Source organism: Heloderma suspectum, chromosome 7 (assembly GCF_057233095.1).
Source record: "Heloderma suspectum isolate Gila_16-S chromosome 7, 16-S_ref, whole genome shotgun sequence".
NCBI classification, from domain to species: Eukaryota; Metazoa; Chordata; class Lepidosauria; order Squamata; family Helodermatidae; genus Heloderma; species Heloderma suspectum.
Window position 1 is genome coordinate 93,017,848 of NC_139464.1, and position 23,796 is coordinate 93,041,643.

At 44.0% G+C, this 23,796-nt stretch overlaps 1 protein-coding gene across 3 annotated transcripts in view; it reads left to right on the top strand.

Annotated features, from left to right (window-relative positions):
• PLXNB2 (plexin B2) overlaps nt 1–23,796 on the top strand; it is a 445,494-nt gene that overhangs the window by 272,294 nt on the left and 149,404 nt on the right. Inside the window, exon 1 of one of the 3 annotated variants that reach the window (XM_084810900.1) lies at nt 782–1,180. The exons of the other annotated variants lie outside the window; for them this stretch is intronic. Coding sequence (XP_084667026.1) covers nt 1,137–1,180 — 44 coding nt within the window. The 5' untranslated portion in view covers nt 782–1,136. Of the gene's footprint in view, nt 1–781; nt 1,181–23,796 lie in introns of those variants that run through there. 3 annotated transcript variants of the gene reach the window in all.

Sequence of the window (23,796 nt, forward strand, 5' to 3'; positions counted from 1 at the left end):
CACAACAAGCCACAGCCAGGTGTTGAATATTCAAAATGGCCTCTGGCACACACCACAGCCCACCATAGCTTAAATAAGCCATGGTGGGCTCTTTGATCATGCGAACAAGGTCATTGTGTTGTGTCTGGCAGCTGCTAAGCAATAGGGTGAAGAAAATAAGCAACTTTAAAGCCAGTGTAGTGTAGTGGTGAGAGTGACGGACTGGGAGCCGGGAGATCCAGGTTCTAGTCCCCACTTGGCCATGGAAGCTCACTGGGTGACTTTGGGCCAGTCACAGACTCTCAGCCCAACCTACCTCACAGGGTTGTTGTTGTGAGGATACAACGGTGAGGAGGAGGATAATGTAAGCCGCCTTGAGTTCCTTGCGAGAGGGAGAAAGGCGGGGTATAAATGCAATAAATAAATATAAATAAATAAATAAATAACCTATTCCTGCAGATGTAGCTTACTAAATGTCACAACTAGCAAGATGACTTTTAGAATTCATGACCAGGGAAAGATGAGGAAGGAAGACTCTAGGGAGTTGCCACTCCAGGCAGTCACCCAAATCACTATCTGACAGAACTCAAGACAATGGAATCTTCCCCTTGCTCTTGTTAAGTATCTTGAGACTGATCTTGTCCTTGTGGCTTGTGAAGAAAATGGAATGTGCCCTTTAATGTCCGCTTGTCTTGGTTGGGCTTCTTTGCAGCCTCTCTGCCAAACTTCCCATCATGCATTCCAGGTTGATGGCATTGAACTGGAGTGACTGCTGTGTGGGAGGCAGGACTCTCTGTTCTGCAAACATGCATAGAAAAACAAATCGGACAAGTGAAGAGACAGTGAGTGCATAAGAGGCACCATACAGAAGGGTGCCCTTGTTTGCTCCTGCCATCGTGTGTCTATCCTGATACAAACTTCAGAGATAGGAAACAGAGACAGTAAAAGAGGGTGCAAGTACCCAACTGGCTTGAAAGGAGCCAGAGAATCATGTGACTCCTTTAGCAATGTCTTGTGTCTTTGTAGATGCTTTACAATTTAAACACTTTATCATGATGGAAGGAGGAGAAAAGTGCTCATTTGCTCATACGAATGTATGCAAATAAACTTACCTGTTGATCAACAACTAAGGACAAGAAGCTAGCTGGCAATTTTGCATGATATATCTAGAGAAAACCAAAGGTGCTGGGGTCTTTTATTGGTAAGTGTATTGCTTTCTTCTGTGTTGGAATTCTATTTAATTTCCTGTGTTTTACTTGGGCTTACTAAAGAAGATGTATGAAAATGCAGATTCAGCCTTAGGATTCTGTAGTGTCATATTAACTTACAACCTTGTTATAGTGAAATACACCAACATTATTGTGTAATGCATATTTCATTAATGGAAATGGTTACAAGCTCATTAAACTCCTGAACAGTTAAATAAGGAAATGGATACGCATCAGTTGTTGCAGCTAGTAGAATTCAGCATAATAGGAGGTAAGAGTCTGAGCATTTCAACATTTTCTTGCTACTAATAATAGAGCTGGTAATTTCCACCACCAGGGCTTGAAGTCATGTGCGTGCACACGCAGGTTGATTTCTTGTTGTAGTAATTTTCTCCTGCATTTTTTATTCCAGAATCATTGTGCTTCCCTCTGAAAATAGGAACCTAAAATCTAATTTTAGTTCTGTGAAAGGTCTATTAAAAGTTTGTTTGTTTGTTTGTTTGTTGGTAACTAGTACTGGAGTGGGGGGCTGGCATTTTCCACCACACATGCTTTGAGTGAACTGAAATTATTTATACAGTATATCAGAGTTTATAGTTCCATAAATTGTCTAGCTTCAATAGACATAAATCACATAGCGGGAGCATTACACTTAAAGGGTGATTAATAAAGTGCTGATACTTATCCAGCTAACAAGACTACTATGGAAGTTGTCATATTATACAGGCGAGCAAATATTATGCAAGGTAGTCAATCCAACATGGTTTTCCTAGTTTAAAACAGATTTTTGTATGGATAAGTGTTTGATTCTGTACTGGACCTTTATTTAAAAGATCAGGAGAGCAAGTATAGGTTGTTGCATAGAGTGTGTGAGCTAGAGGATGTGGTGTGTAATAGAATTTCTGTTACTGGGAAGACCAAGTGGTGAGTTCAGAACAAAGGCAAATGTGCTATGATGGGATGGGGTTGGGGGAAGAAAGAGTAATTCAGAAATAAATCATGGCTTTTCAGCACAGAGCTCTAATGTGTTCTTAAACATTCTGTTTTCTCATACTTGGTGGTTGATAATGTTGCAAAGGGAAGTCCTTGCAATATAGAACTATCGTGTATTATAAATATGCACTCCAAATTCAACCCACTTGCTTTTAGAGAAAAAGTTGGCTAATATTTTAGAAGCTACAAAATATGCATGGCTTTCACTTGGCTTGGTTAGGCAACATTGGGGTTATCTGGCCAAGAAACATTTTGGAAGCAGTATTCCAGCTAATCAGAACTATTTTTAATCAGGATAAAACATTTGTTTAATTACTTAACTATTCACTTGCATTCCCTATCCCCCACAACTGTGTTCATATCTAATAATAGCCTGTGGTGAAAACAATGGCTTCTCAGCTTAATATCCCCAATTTCTTTTTCTTTTAAATGGACAAACAAATTGAGCCTTTTCTTCTGGTAGCTTTGCCCTGCTAGCAAGTAACTCTGCTTTACAAAATGAGAAGACTGACCAAAGTGAACTTGTTTTGGCTGGAGTGATAACATATTTAATCAAAAGGCTAAAAATATTTAATATTAAACCTCATACTGCTAACTCAGTGTATCGTGTCATAGAAATGCACAGTTCTGAAATCTACTCTCAAAAACATACTTGATTACAGTCTCAGCTAGTTGAAGTCCTAATTATTAGTGTTGCTGTCTTTATCTGGATCTAATTATTGCAAGGTTTTAAAAAGCCATAAGAGCAACACACAGACGGTTCCCCATGCTTTTTATGCGTGACAAGCTGTTCCTGGATAGACATAATTTCCTTGTCTTTTATCTCTGAGACTAGGAACACTTGCTAGCTGAGCATTGATTTGTTTTTTGTCATTATACCTAGCTCTGAACCAGTGATATGCCTGTCTTTCTTCTGTGTTATCCAGTCTTGCTCACGTTACGGTAACATAGTATGCATTTTCTCCAATAGTGAAGGTAGGATCAGGGCACACTGTGAAGATTCATACAAAGTGACTGATTTAGTCAAGCTGGAATAAAAGTGAAAGGGTATTTTTGCTGTGTGTGTGTGTGTGTGTGTATACACACACACACACACACACACTCTGAATTCTTCAGGATCTTGTTATGAGCATCTCCTACACACATAGTGGGAGGAAGTGTGGGAAATCCATAGGGCTGCTATACTTGTTTTGGTAATTAGGAACAGTTAGCAAGTGGGAGCAGTGTAAGTACAAGCAGAGGACTGGTGTAAAGACATGATCAGCCACAGTTTGGGAACATAGCATCTACAGTGTTAGAGCAATTAGCCACTTGCAGCCCTGTAGGCACCTGGAAGGTTGCAAGGAGTACTTGAAAAGTACCAAGGAGGAACCACCCAATATAAATACATTTTAAAGCAATGCAATAAGTATTCTATCTAAGTACTGATATTTGTGATTCCACCCTTCCTTCAAGGAGTTCAGGACAGCATAACCTTGGGTTGTCAATTTTACCGACCATGGTGTTCTGTCACCCACTGGCAAAGCTTGATGAAATAAGCCCTAGACCTCCTCTCCTGTTTGGAGCTGCGGAAGGGACAGGGACTGTTTCCCACAGCTGCACAACATCACAGACACGTTTGGAGTATTGGAAGTACACCACAACTCTGCACCAATCAAGACAGGAGGGAAGCCCCATCCCTCCTGAGCTTCGTGTCTCCTGCTGGGTTGGGGGTTCTTGTCTTCTGCTGGTTGTCCAGGTGCTTGGAGCACCTCATTAGCCTGCACCAAAACAAGCCCCAACCCTCCTCTCATGTTCTGAAGAGAGAGGCAGGGACTTCTCATTTTGATGCTGGGCTACCAAGGCCCTTCTTGGCAGCCCGGCAGCCAAGTAAACCTCCACTCTATTCTCCAGCTTGAAGGAGAGTGATATTCCTTGTCACAATTGCGCTGCTCTTCTGAGGCACTTCAACTAGGGCTGGGGCCTAGCAACATTCCCACACAAAGCCCAATTTCCTCTTCCACATTAGACACTCTTTTTTAAAATCTGCCTTCAGAAATCCCGAACTTTAGCATAATTGTCATTGAGCAGCAGTATGCTCCCAACAAAAGGTAGCAGCAAAGACAAGTAGTTCATGATCCTTCCAACTCAGGCTTTATTGCATGTGAACAATGTAAAGAATTTAAAAGTGCGGTATGTCTGCATATAATGCACTGCCTTGCCTGCATATACATTGCACTTTTAAATTTGTTAAATTGTTCACATGAAATGCAAGGCTTCTGTGTATAGCTGAGCTCTGGATCTGAAGTATCTGGGGGACAGATGGGACAATTTAATTAGATTGACCTTAGCTGCAACTTAAGGGGTATTTTGGATACAGGTTTTTTGGCTGGAAATCCGGATCAATCTCAACCTCACCTCTAACCTGAAATAGTAACAATGGGCTATATTTCAGGGCTGTCATGAGCCATTCTTTTCCAGTTGCAGCCCCACCCCAACATGTATGGGAGTAATGAGCTGCATTAGTATTGGCAGGGCAATTTTAAGTGTTTAAATGTTTAAAAACTAAAATGTTTTTACTTCTACTATTTTTTCCTGGGTGGACATGCAACCACCCAATCAATCACAGCAAATATTCTCAATTGTTTTCATTATTTTTTATAGGTAGCTCTCACTTCCATCCAAGAGAGAGATAAATATTGTGCCTAGTTAACCCAGAAGTTTGGTCTCCCGGCTATTGAACTGTGACTTGTCTCTTCCTATCTCCCAATGTGGAGTTAGGGACAGAAGCAGAGGATTGGCCATGACCTCACGTAGAGGTGCAACACTTGGTCAGGGACAAAATCCTCCACCCTGCTGCAAGATCAAGGAGCAGGTTCTAACAGGAGAGGCAATATTCTGATGACCACACAGTATTGGTTGGCTAGCAAGGCAAGGCAAAATTTGTGGAGCCCACATCTTCACAACAGTTGAGACTGCTTGAAAAACATGACATATGATGGAGTTCCTTTTAATGACTGTCCTTCATGTTTGACATGTAATTCTGCTTCTAAATCAGAGAGAAGAATAAGTTAAGAATTTGGCCTGTGACATTGAAATGAAAGGTATATCTTTGCAGAGAAGGGCTGTCGTATGTGTCTGACCTGTTTTATGGCTCTGCTGTTAGTGCTTGGCATTCCAGTTTGTTCAAGATCTTGTCTGCGGAATCACAGAATGATAGAATAGTAGGGTTGGAAGGGGCCTACAAGGCCATCGCGTCCAACCCCCTGCTGAATGCAGGAATCCAAGTCAGAGCATCCCTGACAGATGGCTGTCCAGCCTCGTCTTGAAGGCCTCCAGTGTGGGAGAGCCCACCACCTCCCTAGGTAATTGGTTCCATTGTCGTATTGCGCTTACAGTCAGGAAGTTTTTCCTGATGTTCAGCTGGAATCTGGCTTCCTGTAACTTGAGCCCATTATTCCGTGTCCTGCACTCTGGGATGATCAAGAAGAGATCCTGGCCTTCTTCTCTGTGACAACCTTTCAAATACTTGAAGAGTGCTATCATATCTCCCCTCAGTCTCCTCTTCTCAAGGCTAAACATGCCCAGTTCTTTCAGTCTCTCTTCATAGGACTTTGTTTCCAGTCCTCTGAACATCTTTGTTCCCCTCCTCTGAACCCTGTCCAGTTTGTCTGCATCCTTCTTAAAGTGTGGTGCCCAGAACTGGACACAGTACTCTAGATGAGGCCTAACCAGTGCTGAGTAGAGGGGAACTAGTACTTCCCGGGATTTGGAAGCTATGCTTCTATTAATGCAGCCCAAAAGAGCATTTGCCTTTTTTGCAGCCACATCACATTGTTGGCTCATATTCAGCTTGTGATTGACAACAATTCCAAGATCCTTCTCGCTCGTAGTGTGGTTGAGCCACGTATCCCCCATCTTGTAACTGTGCATTTGGTTTCTTTTTCCTAGGTGCAGAACTTGGCATTTATCCCTATGAAATGTCATTCTGTTGTTTTCTGCCCAGCGCTTCAGTCTATCCAGATCACTTTGAATTTTGTTTCTGTCTTCCAAAGTATTAGCTATCTCGCCCAATTTTGTGTCATCTGCAAATTTGATCAGCATTGCCTGCACCTCCTCCTCCAAGTCATTAATACAAATGTTGACGAGTACTGGGCCCAGGACTGAGCCCTGCAGTACCCCACTCGTTACCTCTCCCCAGTTTGAGAAGGTCCCATTGATAAGCACTCTTTGAGTCCGATTCTGTAGCCAACTGTGGATCCACCGGATCATTGTTTCATCTAGCCCACTTTGAGCTAGTTTGCTCATCAGGATATCATGGGGCACTTTGTCGAAAGCTTTGCTGAAGTCGAGGTATATGATGTCTACAGCATTCCCACGGTCTACAAGGGAGGTGACTTGATCAAAAAATGCGATCAGATTTGTCTGGCAGGACTTGTTTTTGACAAATCCATGTTGGCTTCGAGTAATCACAGCATTGTTTTCAAGGTGCTCCAGATGGATTGTTTTATCATCTGCTCTAGAATTTTCCCAGGGATTGATGTCAGACTGACTGGTCTGTAGTTCCCAGGTTCCTCCTTTTTACCCTTTTTGAAGATAGGGACAACGTTAGCCCTCCTCCAGTCATCTGGCACTTCCCCCGTCCTCCATGATTTCTCAGAGAGAATAGACAGCAGTTCTGAGAGTTCTTCTGCCAGTTCCTTTATGACTCTAGGATGCAGTTCATCTGGCCCTGGAGATTTGAACTCATTCCAAGTCATTAGGTGTTCCTTGACCATATGCCTATCAATCTCAAGCTGCAATCCTGCCCCTTCAGCCTGCACTTCGCCTTTGCCAGGGGGGTCATAGACCCTCTTTTGGGAGAAGACTGAGCCAAAGTAGGGATTGAGCACCTCTGCCTTTTCTTTGTCATCTGTTATCGTTTTGCCATCCTTATTTAATAGCTGAACCACCATTTCTTTCCTCTGCCTTTTACTATGCACGTAGCTGAAGAAAGCCTTTTTGTTGTTTTTAGCATCCCTCGCTAACCTCAGCTCGTTCTCAGCTTTAGCCTTCCTGACGCCATCCCTGCAATTCTGTGCTACCTGCCTGTACTCTTCCTTTGTTAATTGGCCTTCTTTCCACTTCCTAGACATGTCCCTCTTTGTTTTCAGGTCATCCCTAAGCTTTTTGTGAAGCCACATTGGCTTCTTCTGTTGTCTTCCACCTTTTCTTCTTGTGGAATTGTTTGTGATTGTGCCTTGAGAATTTCCTTTTTTAAATGCTCCCACCCATCTTGGACTCCTTTTCTCATTAGCGTTGCTTGCCATGGGACCTTACTGATCATTGTTCTGAGTTTATTAAAATCAGCTTTCCTAAAATCCAGGGTATGCATTTGACTACACTCGGCTTTTGCTTCCCTTAGAACCAAGAACTCAAGTGCAACATGGTCACTTTCCCCCAGAGTTCCTGTAACTGCTACTTGATCCACTAAGTCATCTCTGTTGGTTAGGAACAAGTCAAGGATAGCCGATCCTGTAGTTCCTTCCTCTACTTCCTGTAGGAGGAAGTTATCCGCCACACAAGTCAGGAATTTCCTGGAGGGGCCATGTTTTGCAGAATTTGTCTCCCAACAAATATCGGGGAAATTGAAGTCCCCTTTACTACATCATGCTTCCTTAAAACATTGGCTATTTGCTTTTCAAAAGTTTCATCGTCGTCTTCTCCTTGATTTGGTGGCCAGTAGTAGACTCCGACCACCAGGTTCCTTTTATTCTTTGCTCCGTTTATTTTGATCCAGGTGCTCTCGATGGGGCTACCAAGCTCATCCTCCTGTATTTCTGTGCAGAGATATGTATTTTTCACATACAGTGCAACCCACCTCCCTTTCTATTCCTCCTGTTCTTTTTGAACAAGTTATATCCTTCAATGGCTGTATTCCAGTCATGAGAGTCATCCCACCAAGTCTCAGTTATACGTATCAAGTCATAATTTCCCTCCTGTATTAAGAGTTCAAGTTTGTTCTGTTTGTTTCCCATACTCTGGGCATTAGTATATAGACATCGAAAACCATGTGCTTCAGAATATGGAGATAATAATGTTGTCACTTTAAAGGGGTTCCAGTGCAGTCCATGGTAATACGTATTCAGAAACAGGTTGAAAAGAAAGTTGTTCTCACTTATCGCCTTTTTGTGCAAGAGAAATTGGGAGAACTGGGAGGGGCAAATTACTATAGAGCAGTTTACAAACAAAGAACCAGACCGGCTTCTTTGTCTGCCATCCTTATTCTTCAACCGTATAGTAGTACAACCTCTGTACCAGCTTCCCCCACCCCACCCCCATTGAGTGTCTCAGTCCTTAAATTAACAGGATATATCCATTTTCTGATCACATTAACAATATCAAATGACAAGTTACACTGTCTGAATAAAATTCTGTTGATTACAGATGCTAATGGAACACTAATCTGTAGATCAAGCCACAGGTAATGGCAATTCCTTGACATGGAATTCCCAGAGCTAGTTGATAGCAAATATTTCAGACTCCCAGACAGAATGATCTTTTACCATGCCAAACATGCACACAGCAAGGGCAGCTGGTGCTACTCTCTGAACACTTCTACAGTTCAGTATCTGGGTCACAGCCCCCAATTTTTTCCTACCATCATATGATCAAGATAGAACAAAATTTTACATTTTCTAAAAAAAGCTTACTGTAAGTTTACTTTAATAGCATCCAGATCTGGACCGAAGTCTGTCCTTGGAAGCAGGCAAGTGTCTCCCACATCAGTAGGGGGTGGTGCAATTTAAATAAAATATGTACACCATCAGAGGTGCTAGCTCATAGCATATAGATCTTTCCTGACTTGGCTACTAGAATTGACAACAGCAATCTGTTTTGTGTCAAGGTATTTGCTGTACTGAGAAACTAGTGCAAGTCCCTGAAATGTAAATCCAGCTCTCACCTGGACTGCAGCCTGGTTTCCAACTACTTCATGCAAGGCACTTCCTGTCTAGGGAGACATTCCAGCCTTTTCTCCGTTGTTCATTAGGACCTTCACACGGTTGTTAACTTGCATTGTGTCAGCATAGCAGTTTGAGAAAAAGTGATAGCTAATTTACCAAAATGAGATGATAGCTAGCGCCATACTAATGAAAAGTGGTGGAAACATGTGCCTTATTTAATCATGCAAAACAAGTTTTTCACTTAACCTGTCCATGAATTCTGCTTGATTTGTGGTATCACAGTAATAATGATATTGATCTTATTTATACAGCATATAATCCGTAATAGTCTTCCCCCATGTCTGGCAGGGGGATGCTGGGAGTTGTAGTCCAACACATCTGTAGGACACCAAGTTGGGGAAGGCTGATCCATAACCTTTAATGTAATCATGACAAAAGTGTGTAATTTTGTGTTGAATTCAGAACCCAGCATCCTGAAAATGTATTAGTGTCGTACATAATTTCTAAATAATCGTGTTTCTAGTGCTTGTTGGCTGTAGAGACATGCTTATGAGTGTATGAGTGAAATCGCAAAGGTGAAGTGTGGAGGGATTAAGAGAATTTGCAGTGGTCAGACAGTGCCTTGCATAGCACTTTGCCCATCCCTTGACAAGCAGGAACAGAATAGGCAAAATAAGCAGATATATGTAATTTTATTTACGAGTTTACACAAGTTGCAGAATTTGGTTTATCTATTATGGCAGCGGGTTCCCCACCACCACCACCTTAAATATAGAATATGAATATTCCTTGCTTTAATGCAATGTATACATTTTCAGTATTGGGAATACTATACAATGTGTGAGCATATGTGGTGCATATACATACAGTCAGGGCCAGAAATACTGGAACAAGGATAACTGTTTTGCCAGTTGGCCTCTGTACACCACCACATTGAAGCTGAAAGGAAACACACCCAGATGGGAGCGAAGTCAGGACTTTCAGCTGTAATTCAAGGGGTGTGACAAAAGTGGGGCACTAACCATTCAGGAAGTACAGCCAGTGGCATACACACATACCCGTCATTGGTGGCTCATAAGTAATGGAACGAATGGCTGACAAGCAGCTGCATGGCAAGGTGTGGCCTGTTTCCTGGGTACTCCATGACCAATCAAGCAGATAAAAGGCTTGGAGGTGGTTCTGAGTGTTTCATTTGCATTTGGTAGATGTTCACTGGAACTCCCAACATGAGGTCCAAAGAGGTGTCCATGCGAGTGAAGGAGGTCATCATTAGGCTGAGGAAACAAAATAAACCCATCAGAGAGATAGCAAAAACAGTGGGAGTGGCCAACACAACAGTTTGGAACATCCTGAAAAAGAAGGAATTAACTGGCAAGCTCAGCAACAGCAAAAGGCCTGGCAGACCACGGAAGACAACTGAAGTGGATGACTGCAGAATTCTGCTTGTGGTGAAGACGAACCCTTTCACAACATCTAGCCAGGTCAAGATCGCTCTTGCAGAGGTAGGCATGTCATTGTCAACAGCTGCAGTCAAGAGACTGCTTTATGAATGTAAATACAGAGGCTTTACAGCAAGGTGCAAACCACTGGTAACACTCAAGAACCGAAAGGCCAGATTAGCCTTTGCCAGCAAACACCTAAAAAAGCCTGCCCAGTTCTGGAATAAGATTATTTGGACTGATGAAATGAAGATTAGCTTGTACCAAAATGATGGGAAGAGAAAAGTATGGAGAAGGAAAGGAACAGCTCATGATCCAAAGCATACCACATCGTCTGTCAAACATGGTGGAGGCAGTGTTATGGCATGGGCATATATGGCTGCCAATGGAACTGGGTCATTGGTGTTTATTGATGACCTGACTGCTGATAAAAGCAGCAGGGTGAATTCTGCAGTGTATAGGGCTGTACTTTCTGCTCAGATTCAGCCGAATGCTGCCAAACTGATAGAATGCCGATGTCAGGCTGGACACTGAGCCCATAGAATCCCAGAGTAGTTCTGATGCTGAGGAAGAGCAGTTGTTCCTGGGAGAGGAGCGCACTCCTCTTTCCCAGGGCCAACAGCTGACGGAGCTTCCTCCCACCAGCATTCCTAGCTTAGATAGCAGTCCAGGGAGTGACTCAGCACAGATAGCAGACAGGGGGGGATGCGCGGCGCAGACGCAGAGAGCGGCGCCAAATGGTTCGCGCTCAAAGAATGGTTGCGCCCAGAGGATCCAAGAGAAAAGGGGAGGGATTCTCCCTAGTCCTTACATCCAGGGGTCTGCCAGTAATTGCCCTTCAAACGGGGACCAACTGTTCTAACTTAGGGCATAGGGATGCTGCTGCTCAGATCTAGTTGCTACCTGTAGAGCTGTTAAGTTGTAAAAGAAGAATAAAGCTTTGAAAAGAATCCCTTTGTCTGTGTCTGGACTTGGCTACTGGATTAGACTGAGAGCCCTCCAAGGAGCCCTTGACAGCTTGGTCCCCGTTCCTCTTTTTTTTTCTCTCCTCTCTCTCTCCGATTGCCTTATGGAGGGTGCTGGGGACCCAGCGCTGCAAGCTCTGCTGCAAGAGAACCAGTTGCTCCGTGATCAGATGGCTCAACTGTCGGCGGCCATGCAAGATCTACAGGCTAGTTTTCAACCCCCACCCCACCCCCGCTTCCCCCACGCCGTAAATGCCCGGTGGCATTGCCAGAGAAGTTTTCTGGTGAGAAAGAACTTTTTCAGATTTTCAGGGCCCAATCAGAGCTGTACATGCGCCTTCGACCTGAGGATTTCCAGACGGAACAGGTTCGTGTGGGTTTCGTCGTTAGCCTGCTGTCAGGCATGGCAGCTAAATGGGCTTCAGGACTTCTTCTCACTAATGACCCCCTGCTCGGGGACTATCAAGGTTTCATGACAGCCATGGCCCATTTTTTCGGTGACCCCCTGTGCACGCAGACGGCTTCTCGGGAGATTCGCCGCCTCCGGCAGGGTAAGGACTCAGTTTCCAGCTACGCGACTTCTTTTCGCTTGCTGATGCAAGTGGAATGATGCTGCGCTACTGGCTCAGTTTTTGGATGGTTTGAACAACGAGATTTTGGATGAGTTGGTGCGCGCGCCCAGCCCGCCTACTTTGGAGGAGCTCATCCACACCTGCCTTCAGATAGATAGTTGACTGGAGGGGCGCCGGCAGTCCCGGTGGGGAGCCAGGGGCCGGTATTTCCCTCCTCCCATTCCCCCACGTTTCCTGCCTCCTCCTCCACCCCCCGCTCCGACGCTGGGGGCAGAGGAGACCCCAATACAGCTGGGAGCTACTCGAGCCTCGCTGCCGCCAGAGGAGTTTAAGCGCCGCCGTGCTGAGTGCCGATGTTTTCGATGTGGAAAGCTGGGGCATTTCGCCAAGACCTGTCGAGTGACATCCACTGCTCCGCTGCCTCCTCCTCTCCTTCCCCCTCCTCCTCATCCCCAAGCCTGACTAGGCTGCCCCCCAAGCCTGTTGGGGGCCTCAGTTGTGGTGGTCAGTTCCCCACCGGGTGGGTGCTTTCCCCAACCCCCCCCCACCCTCCCATCTGCTGCTGCATGTTCACCTCTGCTTCTCTCGGGGGGGGGTGGAGGCCCTGGCTTTAGTGGACTCGGGGGCGGCGACCAGTTTCATGGATGAGACCTTCGCCCTTTTCCACAAGATTCCTACCCTGCCCCTTCCTGCCCCCTTGGCAGTGGAGACCATTGATGGGCGTCCTCTCTCTTCAGGCGCGGTGACCCGGATTACAGTTCTGCTCGCTATGCGCACCCAGCCCCACGTTGAGCAGATTCAGTTTCACTTAGCCAAGGTTCCCTTATGCCCAATCGTGCTGGGTATTTCCTGACTCTCTAAGCACAACCCTTCAGCAAGTGGAGTTTGCGTCTCCCTACTGCCGGGAGCATTGCCTCCCGGAGGAGGTGCCAGTCCCGGCCCAGGCCTTAGCCCTTTCCTCCCCCTCCTTGTCTGCTTCTGGCAGTCCTTCAGCTACCGTCATCCTCCCAGAGAAGTATGCAGCTTTTCAGGATGTGTTTGACAAGAAGGAGGCTGACCGGCTTCCCCCCCAAGGCCTGGCGGCAGCTGCGGTACCTCATTCTTGGGAGGAGCTCCTTCTCTCTGCACAGGCTCAGGATGCTTTTGTTCGCACAAAGGTAGAGGAATTGGGTCTAGCCTCTGCCCCCCCCACTCTACCCCCTTCTGTTTGTGAGGTGGCCTGCTTTACCATTCCGGCCAGGTCTATGTGCCTTCTAGACCCCTCCGCGAGAAGGTCCTCCATCGTGCCACGGCTCCCCCACCGCTGGGCATTTTGGCGTCGCCAAGACCCTGCATGGAGTGACAAGGGATTTTTTGTGGCCTCGTGTGTGTCAAGACGTCAAGTCCTATGTTGCCCCCTGCCCAACCTGCCGGTGGGCGAAGGCCCCTCAGGCAAGCCCACAGGCTTGCTTCACCCCCTGCCTACACCCTCAGGACCTTGGAAACTGCTCTCCCTTGACTTCATCACTGACTTGCCTCGCTCACATGGTAAGACCACTATTCTGGTGGTGGTGGATTTGTTTTCTAAGATGGCCCATTTCATCCCCTGCTCTGGGTTGCCCACAGCCAGGGAGACAGCGGAGCTGTTCGTGGCGCATGTTTTCCGCCTCCACGGATGGCCTGAGGGTCTCATTTCCGATAGGAGGGCCCAATTCACTGCCCTTCTGGAGGGAGCTACTGGCGTTGCTCCATGTGACGCTCTGTCTTTCCTCCGCCCATCATCCACAGACGGATGGTCAGACCGAGCGCACCAATGCGACTCTGGAGCAATATCTGCACTGTTATGTAAATTACCAGCAGGATGAGTGGTTTTCCTTGCTGCCTCTCGCAGAATTTGCTTATAACAATGCCTGCCATGCTTCCACCCGCCAAACTCCATTTTTTGCCAATTTTGGTTACCACCCCAAGGCCTTTCCATCCACCCTAGCTCTCTCTTCGGTGCCAGCGGCCCAGGACTTTTTAGAGGAGTTGCAAGCGGTACACCACCTCTTACGGGACTCCCTCGAGCAAGCCAAGACAGCCTACAAGGCCTCTGCAGACCAGCGGCGCCAGCCGGGTCCGTCTCTGCAACCGGGGGACTGGGTTTGGTTGTCCACCCAATACCTCCCCTCTCACTCGGCCGCAAGGAAGCTCGCGCCTCGCCACATGGGGCCTTTCCAGATTACGGCCCAGATTAACCCAGTTGCTTTTCGCCTGGCTCTCCCCCCCTCCATGAAGATCCATCCTGTTTTTCATCAGTCCTTGCTGTCCCCCCTGGTTTCTGGCAACCCTCATCGCTCAGTCGGCTCAGTGCTGGTGGAGGGGAGGAGGAGTTTGAGGTCGCGGAGATTGTGGACTCCCACCTTTCTCGTGGCCACTTGCAATATCTGGTGAACTGGAAGGGGTACGGGCCTGATGAGCGATCCTTGGAACCTACGGAAAATGTGCATGCTCTGTTGCTGCTGAGTCACTTCCACCAGCTGTACCCCCACCAACCCGGGGCCCCAGGGGAGGAGCACGAGGGGGGGCCTCATGGGAGTGGGGATGATGTCAGGGTGGACACTGAGCCCATAGAATCCCAGAGTAGTTCTGATTCTGAGGAAGAGCAGTCGTTCCTGGGAGAGGAGCGCACTCCTTTTTCCCAGGGCCAACAGCTGACGGAGATTCCTCCCACCAGCATTCCTAGCTTAGATAGCAGTCCAGGGAGTGACAGAGCACGGGAAGCAGACTTGATGGATGCGTGATGCCGACGCAGAGAGCGGCGCCAAATGGAGGGTGCAGAAAGGAGGCGTAGTGCCCGGTTGGCGCGCAAACAACGGCTGTGCCCAGAGGATCCAAGGGAAAAGGGGAGGGACTCTCCCTAGTCCTTAAGTTCAGGGGTCTGCCAGTAATTCCCTTTCAAATGGGGACCAACTGTTCCAACTTAGGGCATAGGTACTCTGCTGCTCATATCTAGTTGCTAACGGTAGAGTTGTTAAGTTGTAAAAGAAGAATAAAGCTTTGAAAGGAATCCCTTTGTCTGTGTCTGGACTTGGCTACTGGATTAGACTGAGAGAGGCCTCCAAGGAGCCCATGACAGCCAGTATGCTTCCGGTCAGAATTCAAGTTTTTGGTGATGACATTTAAAGCCCTAAGTGGCTTGGGACCTCATTATTTGAGGGAGCGCCCCTCCCTATATATGCCTGCCCGAGAACTGAGATCTGTTGGAGAGGCCCTCCTCTGCATCCCACCAGTACGAGACATACACTATGGTGAGATGTGGGAGAGGGCCTGCTCTGCTGTGGCACCCCAGTTGTGGAATGCCCTCCCCTTGGAGGCCGACTGGCGCAGACATTGGTCTCTTTTCGGCGCCAAGTAAAAACATGGCTTTTCACCAAAGCCTTTGAAGGCTAAATGCATTCCTTAGCCCATTGTTTTAACTGTTTTATTGTTTTAGTTTTTAACTGGTTTTAGCTTGTTTAATAGTTTAATATGTTTTTAAGTGTTTAAATTATTTATTGTTTTATACTGTTTTTATTGATTTTATCTGTATGCCTCCCTGAGATCTTAATGATATAGGGGATAGAAATGTTTTAAATAAAGTAAGCAAGTAAGCATTGCCCACTGATGGTGGAAGAGACCATGCAAGCCGCTAGACTTGCTGCTTTGTGGTGTCTGCAGCCATACGCCATTTCTTGGTGCTTTTACATGCAGCTTTTGTCGCTGGTTCCAGGTGAACTGAGATAGGTTAGCCAGTTGCGTACTGATTACTGCCCTTGCTTTCCAGCATCACACAGCAGGTTCAGGGTCAATTTGCTCTGGACTGAGACGGTGCTTGTGACAGCAGCCTCCTGATTGCTAAACATATGAGGGAAGGACTGAACGTTTTGCACAACAGCAAGTTGCAGACATCTTAAGCCTGGTCATATATACTTTAAGCCAGAGGTGTTTTTTTTTTCCTTTTTGTGCTCTACAAAACAGAATGAGCTTGCTTTGGAGAAGCAACTTGCCACAAGTCAAGAATTATGCTTTGTTTTGGAGAAGCATCATATGTATTCCCTGCCTCCACTGCAAACAAGATGCTTTCTTCTCCAGTATCTCTCACAGCATTCCCTAGCTGTAGTTCCTTAGATCTTGGTATCTGCTTCTAGAAAAAGCCTTTTTTTGATTCCTGACTTTTGCTGTATATAGATCACTTCCCTTTGAGTGTGGAAGTATTTGTAAAGGATGATACAGCTTTCTTCACATACGTGTATCCAAAATATTTTATTAGAACTCATTTTTCTTCCTTTCCCGCATCCAGATCCCCAGGATTATGCATGCAATTTGTTCTTATAATTATATAATTAGTTGTGAATCCAGGTTGAAAAGAGCATTAGATCAAACGTAGAGTTTCCTCTGAAGATAGAAGCCATATTGCTAGCCATACTGTGCCATGTTCCCTGTGGAAATTAGAGTGCAAGTTGCATGATCACTTTTTTACACAGAAGTGGTGTCAGCATGATCATTGTAAGTCTGTTTGTTCTTATATATATGCTGCCATGTGATGAAACAGAGGTACAGCCGTGGAATGTCTACGGGGTCATATATCTTTTCACCTTTGGGGGGACAAGGACATGTAAGATAACTTCCAGCCTGGTGGAAATGTCTGTCTTATAAATTAGGGATGTATGAAAGTCACTTACCTTTTCGAAGGGTGACATTCACAGTGAGGGGGAGGCGCTCCGTCCCTCCCCCCAAAATTCTTTCCGGCTGGCTCCACTCCACGGAAATTCCACGGAGCCACCGGCCGGGGCCGCCCACAGCCAGACATCCAGCTGCTGGGCAGCCTGCAGGGACGCAAATGGCGGCTGCCATAGCTGCCGCCAGTTGCGTCCCTGTATTTTGTCGTGATAGGCTACGTAAATATTTACGTAGCCTATCGTGGCAAAAAAAAAACAGCGAACGCAAATGGCGGCTACGACAAATGGCCACTACACCATTTGCGTTCCCTTTTTTCTTTTGCCGTAATAGCCTACGCAAATATTTACGTAGGCTAAAAAGGCCAAAAAAAAAAAAAAACGCAAATGGCGGCCGCCATAGCCACCGCCATTTGTGTTCGCTGTTGTTGTTTTTTTCCGTGATAGGCTACATAAATACTTGCATAGGCTATCACGGCCCCTGCAGGGATGCAAATGGCATCCCTGCGTTAGCCGTGATAGGCTACGTAAGTATTTACGTAGCCTATCACGGCTATAATGAGGAAGGGAATGGCGGCCACAGACGCGGCCGCCATTCGCAAAGCAGCGCGAATGGCAGCAGGTAAGTGCTTCGTTTCGCGTGCCTTTCATGGGGTGGGGGGGCAGGGGGCTTCATTCCACCACAGATTTCGGGGGGCCGAATGCACTGGCATTCGGCCTCACCGTGATCCATAGCGGAATTCTCCGACATCCCTATAATAAATACAATGCAGATACTCACAAGTAGGGATGGGCATATCTGCCATGTTCACTTTCGTTCAGTTTGTTAGATCTCCACCATTAAGTTTGTTCTATCCTGTTTCTGCATCAGTCTGTGAATTTTATTTTAAAAAGTCCATGTGAAAATGCATACATGGTTTTGTGCACATTTCTCCCAATATACACATTATTGTGAACACTTTTTCAAAAGTACGTGTTCCCTCCCCCATTGTATATAGTTATATTGGGTGCACTTTTTCAAAATACATTCTTTTTGGTGTGCATTTTTAATTGATAAACTTGATTGCAACGTTTATAAATGTGAAGATTTCAGTGTGCAATCTGGTTTCTGCATAAGTCTGGGGAGTGTGAATTAGTTACATTTGCATCAAAATATGAACCAAACAAAATTCTCGCCCATCATACTCCCAAGCACAGCTTCACATTTCTGTTGAATTCTTCTAGCCAACTTCTATGATCCAAGATGCTGAAGGAAAGCTATGAGCACAAGGGAATAGTGAACATTTCACAACCATGGCGTTGTACCAGAGGCTTTGATCAAGTTAACATATGAGACAACCTGAGGGCTTTTAATATATCCCCATTGCCAACAGGGGATCAATTCAGCCATGTTGTTGTGCTATCTAGGAGTAAATAGTGTTCAAAAAGCTAAATGCACTTCAAGCAGCAGTGAAAAGCATTGGTGGGGTCTTCATTGCAAAGCAAGATCTTGTGCATGTAGAGATTCTAGAGAATGTTAGCAATACTGCCTTGGTGTTATATAATCTAAATGATGATGGATTACTTCAAGAGTTTCTGTGGATCTTTTTTTACATAGTTAGAATTTTCTTTAGCTCAAATGACATGACATATTAATCATAATTGAAATAATGGAGGAAATCTATGGTATTATTTGTGTGTTAAATTATGCATGAATTACTCAACTTTGTGGACAGTGACAACTGTAAATACAAAATAATAAATATACTTTAATCATACTTTTAAGGGGTTGTGTGCATGTGGAATATTTTCTAAAACTGTGTATTACTGTATAATAAACTCAAGTTTGTTATCCTCCATAAGTACAAAATACTCCACTCCAAACTGAGCAGACACTGAAACTGGATATTGTAGGGCATGATACACTGGGCAAACATTTTAAAAGGCAAAAATTAAAAGGATTCATTTTTCCTCACTGTGAGAGTCATGAGAGTAGCACGCAAATAACCCAAGAGGAAAGGGGTTGTCTGTGATTAAGACTGCCTACTAGAAATCTTTTGAAGATTGCCTCACTAATTAGGCATACAGGGTGGAACTAGTCATGCTAATAGCATTTTTTCTTCCATTGCTTATTTTTTGCAGCCTTTCATACTGTGCCTAGGGTTTTTCCAACTTAGCCATGCTGAATTATGTACATATGCACATAGATACACACACGCACACACCAAATGGCATGGCCTGCAGCTGTTGATCAGCCCACACTGTGGGCTCCCAATTTGTTCCACAAAATGTGTAAAAGCCTATCCATGTTCCGAGCAGTGTGACAGCTGACCCAGGATCCCATGACTACTGCCCAGCGGTCATGATTCCTTTCTCCCACACACATCTGATACACCCAGGTAAAGTGAAGTGTGCTCATGTGTAGTGTTAATGCCATGCCTAGTTATATTGGCTTTGATGGAGAATAGAACTGTAGTTGGTAGACAAACCTTATCAACAGCTTTCAGGTTGGCTCGGAAGTGGTTAATATACCACCCTGCAGTTGCCTAGCAACCCCAAAGGGTTTTATTTTTTTTCTCCACTCCCAAGAAAACTGCCAATGAGGAAGTAAAGCAACCAGCTGGCATGCAATTTGCCTTATGAGTCGTCTTCTCTGATACAAGTGTCTAGTAACTGCATTTGTCCATGAAAATAAAAATAAGACTGTAGCATAGTTGATGAAGAATACCATGCAATCCTCTGAGTTTTACATTTTATTTTAAGCAAAATGTTTAGCTCTTATGAAAAATGTTTAGTGAAGAAAACTGGAATTTGTGTGCCTGGCAGCTAGAGGAATTCTCTGCTATTACATCTGGTAGTAAAACAGTGTTACCATTTTGCTAGGTAACACCATGATCTGTCCCTGCCCCCCTCCCCCCCCCCGTATTATTTCTTTAGAGTTTAATTTTTTTAAAAAAACAACACAGCATAATCTTTTCTGGTCCGTGATAAAAGAACTGAAACAAAAACTCCAAACTTGAAAAGAGGGGGTAGAGTAGATACATTTACAAATGAAGTGCATTTAGCCAAAATGTGCATAATTTGTTCCATTAGGACAAAGGCGGTATTTAAAATTGTACATTTGGGAGATTTAGCACAGAAATCTAGGCACTCATGTCCCTATTTGTTGATATCATATATAGGTATACATGACTTCTTGTTTCATTTTGGGTCTTCACTTAAAGAAATAGCTTAAGGCTAAGAAAGAAAAGGTATATTGAACAGAAGCCATATGGGTTTGTATCAAACAGGGAGTCTGGTTTTGTGAAATTTTGGCAGAAGGCCTTGTTCAGCTTATTGGCATCAGCAGGATTTCAAGTTCTGTTCATGTATTCTTTAGTTTAAGAAATGAAAGTACACCTCAGGGTGGTTGGAAACAGGAGATCAAAGAAGACAGCTGTCCGTTGCAGCTCTGATGTGAAGCCACCAAGGATTTTGATCCAGTTTTGCTTTGAGCTGCTACATTTTCCATTGTATGTTCATGAAGCGGAATTCTAGTGATAAATAATAGGCTATTGCTTAACTTGGCATCCACACAACATAAAAAAAACACAAAACTTTAGGTTACTCTGTCTGTTTTTGCTTATGTAGAGTGTATTGCAAAAAGAAAAAAAAAGAAAGAAAACTAAATCCCGGGACAGGCTAAATTTTTGAAGCTTTAGCTCTTTATCCTCCAAACCTTTGTGTACTGCACACAGGAGTATTACATGGACAGGATTTTCAGGCAACAGCTTAGTTTTAGGTCATAGGTTCTCAGAATGTGCCCTCCTGTGTTTATATTTAAAAAAATACTGTTCAAGCTTCCTCAGCTGGTCAGCTGGCAATGTTGTTTCTGGACCCAGAATAGGTTCTGTTTAATGAAAAGGATAAGGAACAAGACAATTTATTCAGTTAATTTTATTCATAATATGCCTTGGGGAAGGTGAGAACCTCAAAACAAAAAACAACTGAATACTAGCAAAGAAATTATAAAATTAACTATGCAGAATAGTTTTGTTAACAAAGACATACAATTTAAAGCTTGTACTAAAATAACCCTGGGTAATCCCCAGCCATTCAAACCCTTGAGGAGCTCCACATGCCATGCTATCAGGGGGATTTTCAGCTAGCAGTGCCTTACAGAGAGGTCAAGTTTCCAGTATGAGTTTAGGTGATACACCCATTAACTTGAATTATTTTTTGCAATGCAAACAAATAAATACAAATCTGACACTTTTTCCAGTCTCATTTGTTCATAAACAGATGCCATAGGCAAAAGAGAACATGTTGAATGGTTAAGAAGAACTGAGCATATTTGTTAACATGCTGTTGCACATATTTGGTGCCTCTAAGCCAGTTGCAAAAAAAATGTTGTGTTTAGAATTCAGTCTCTTCAGGAGAACCCTCCAGGAAAATGTCCCTAAATCAACAGTGCTGCACATTGTTCTTTTGTTTTATTTCTTTTTTTCACACCTCACTGCCTAAAAGAAAAATGCTCCTAGGACTAAAATCTTGTTGGACATCTATCCAAAACTGGAGGAAAATCATTTTAGGACCATGCTGTACATCCATAAAAAATTGATTGTATAATAGCTGCACTGACAGGCCATTAATTAGATGGGCATGGTAGGTGCTACTGTCAGATCTGTGCTAGTTACTGTTTATGTGGCTGTGTAAATTTGGAGTGAAAGGTGATGAATGGAAATAGAGAGCAAGTGCTTCCACCTCCTGCACAGGCAGATTTAGATCAGTACAAGCTGCTGCCAGGTTGCGGTGCCCAAGAACATAGCATTCATTGCCCTGTGTTTAGAAACAAAGGTCAGCCACTGAGCTCTCCTTTAGAAAATAGGGAGAGAGGGGGAATACATGTTTAAAGAACGGTGGGCATCATAGGATCCTGATTGATCTTTAGACTCTCAGTAAGTTTGTTTGCATTTGTTTGGACTCAATCTGAACCAAGGTTCTTTATCTAAAGATGTTAAATTACGAGACTAAGATTATGTCAGTGTCATAATCAGCCAATGACTGATGTTGTATATAGTCATTGTGCTTGTCTTATATTTGAACTTTGCATATGTTCAAATATAATGTTACAGACTATACCTTTTGCATTTCATGGCCTTTTGTTCCCCCTTTTTTCTCTCTCTCTACACGTGTTTGCGTGCAGTTTGATTGTGTAGCAGATTGTGCTCTAGTTACACTGTAAAAATGTATACTGCTGTCTTACCAGACAGACTGGGGTTGCAGCAGAGAGAGGTTTTCCTTGTTCTATCTCCCCTGCCCTGAACTAAGATAACACAGCTGAAGAAAGAGGTTTATGGTTATTTGTATATATTAGGCACTTAAGGTATAGAAAGAAAACTAAAGATGTGGAAAATAAAGTGAGATTTACAATAGAAAATTAGGCAGAGAAAAGGTAATTAGACAAATCAAGGGGGAAAAACATAGGCAGACAAAACCAACACATGAAAAGACCTAACGAGCTACAAGCCGGACAAAAATATGTGAGCTATTTATAGAAGCTGGAAGCCAAAAAATGCTTCCATTTCACAACTATGTGTTTCTTGGCTGCAAGCACTTAGTAACTTCTAAGCCAATATATTTTGTCCACCGCTGCCTTTGTATTTGTGTGTCTGTGCATAACTTTTCAGTTAAGTTTGTCAGTATGTCATACCATTGTATCTTCTTTGACTTCAGTAATGATGTTATATAATAATATATTAACTCAGTAATCCTTACAACAGTCTTGTAAGGTAGACCAGTATTATCCCTATATTGTAGCTACAGTTACAAGCTGAGGCTGAGAGAAAAGTGGCTAAAGACAACTAGTGAGTTCAACTAGCGAGGTGACATTTGAACTGGAGAGTCCCACAGTCCATCTTCTTAGCCCTACACTACATTGTTGTCTCTTGTCCTATCCATAAAAGATCCTCAGATACATGAAGTAAAAACCAAAATTGTGTTTTAACAGTAAACTATATATCCCAATTTAGGATACAATGTCTGAGTTCGCACAACACAGTAACCCACATTCAGTGTGGTTGTTGTTGAACCCTGGGTTGTTTGTTGAACAGTGGGTTAGTGTGTTGTCTAAACACAGGACATTTTCCACAGAGTGGCTTGTTAACCATGCAATATGGTTTATTTTTTTTTTGAACAAGCCACCTTGAGAAGCCATGGTTTGTTGTTGGTTTGTTCAGGGTGGTTAACAAGCCACACTGCATGGTTAACAAGCCACCCTGTGGAAGATGTCCTGGGTTCAGACAAGACGCTAACCCATGGTTCAACAAACACTAACCTGTGGTTCAACAAACAAGCTACAGTTCAACAGCAACCCTCATTCAACCACTGAGTATGGGTTAGTGTGTTGTGTGAACAGCCCCAATGCAAGAATGACTATGTCAGTGCAACTTTAAGTTGGGCTCATTCCTTGCAGCACTGGTAGTGTTTAGTTTCCATGTTCTATTCGGATTTCATAAGTACATTCACTAGTTTTAAAATTGTTCAGGTCTGAGGTGGAAATGCTATACCCAGATGAGGAAATGGAATTGGGCGACATGTAAACTGTGAAAGCAAAGTACAAGATTTCTTAATCAAGTACTGTCTGCACATAGAGGTGCTCAAGGGCACAGTAAAATAGATGTTAATGTATGTAACTTTTGAGTTAATAAATGTACATTTTCTCATTCAAGATTAATGGAGAGATTGAAATTATAGGTTTGTGTGGTGCCAAATTGCCACTTAACTTGGGATGTTGATCTACAGTTTTGCACAGCTGTATCAAAGGGTGTCCCCCCTTTCTTTTTAAAATGTGTACTCTCATCCTAAAAAGGTTCCAGTGCTAAACACACTTACTTGGAAGTAAATTACACTGAAATCAATTAAATTTGCTATAAAGTAAATATACCTAGATTAAGGTTTTGGTCAATTTAGTGAACTGCCGTGCCACTGACAACAACCTATATTTTGAAATTTTGATTCTAGTTTCAAATTGTAGATTGATTGCTTTGTAATATAAAATTGATTGGTGTACTTGTAATCTCT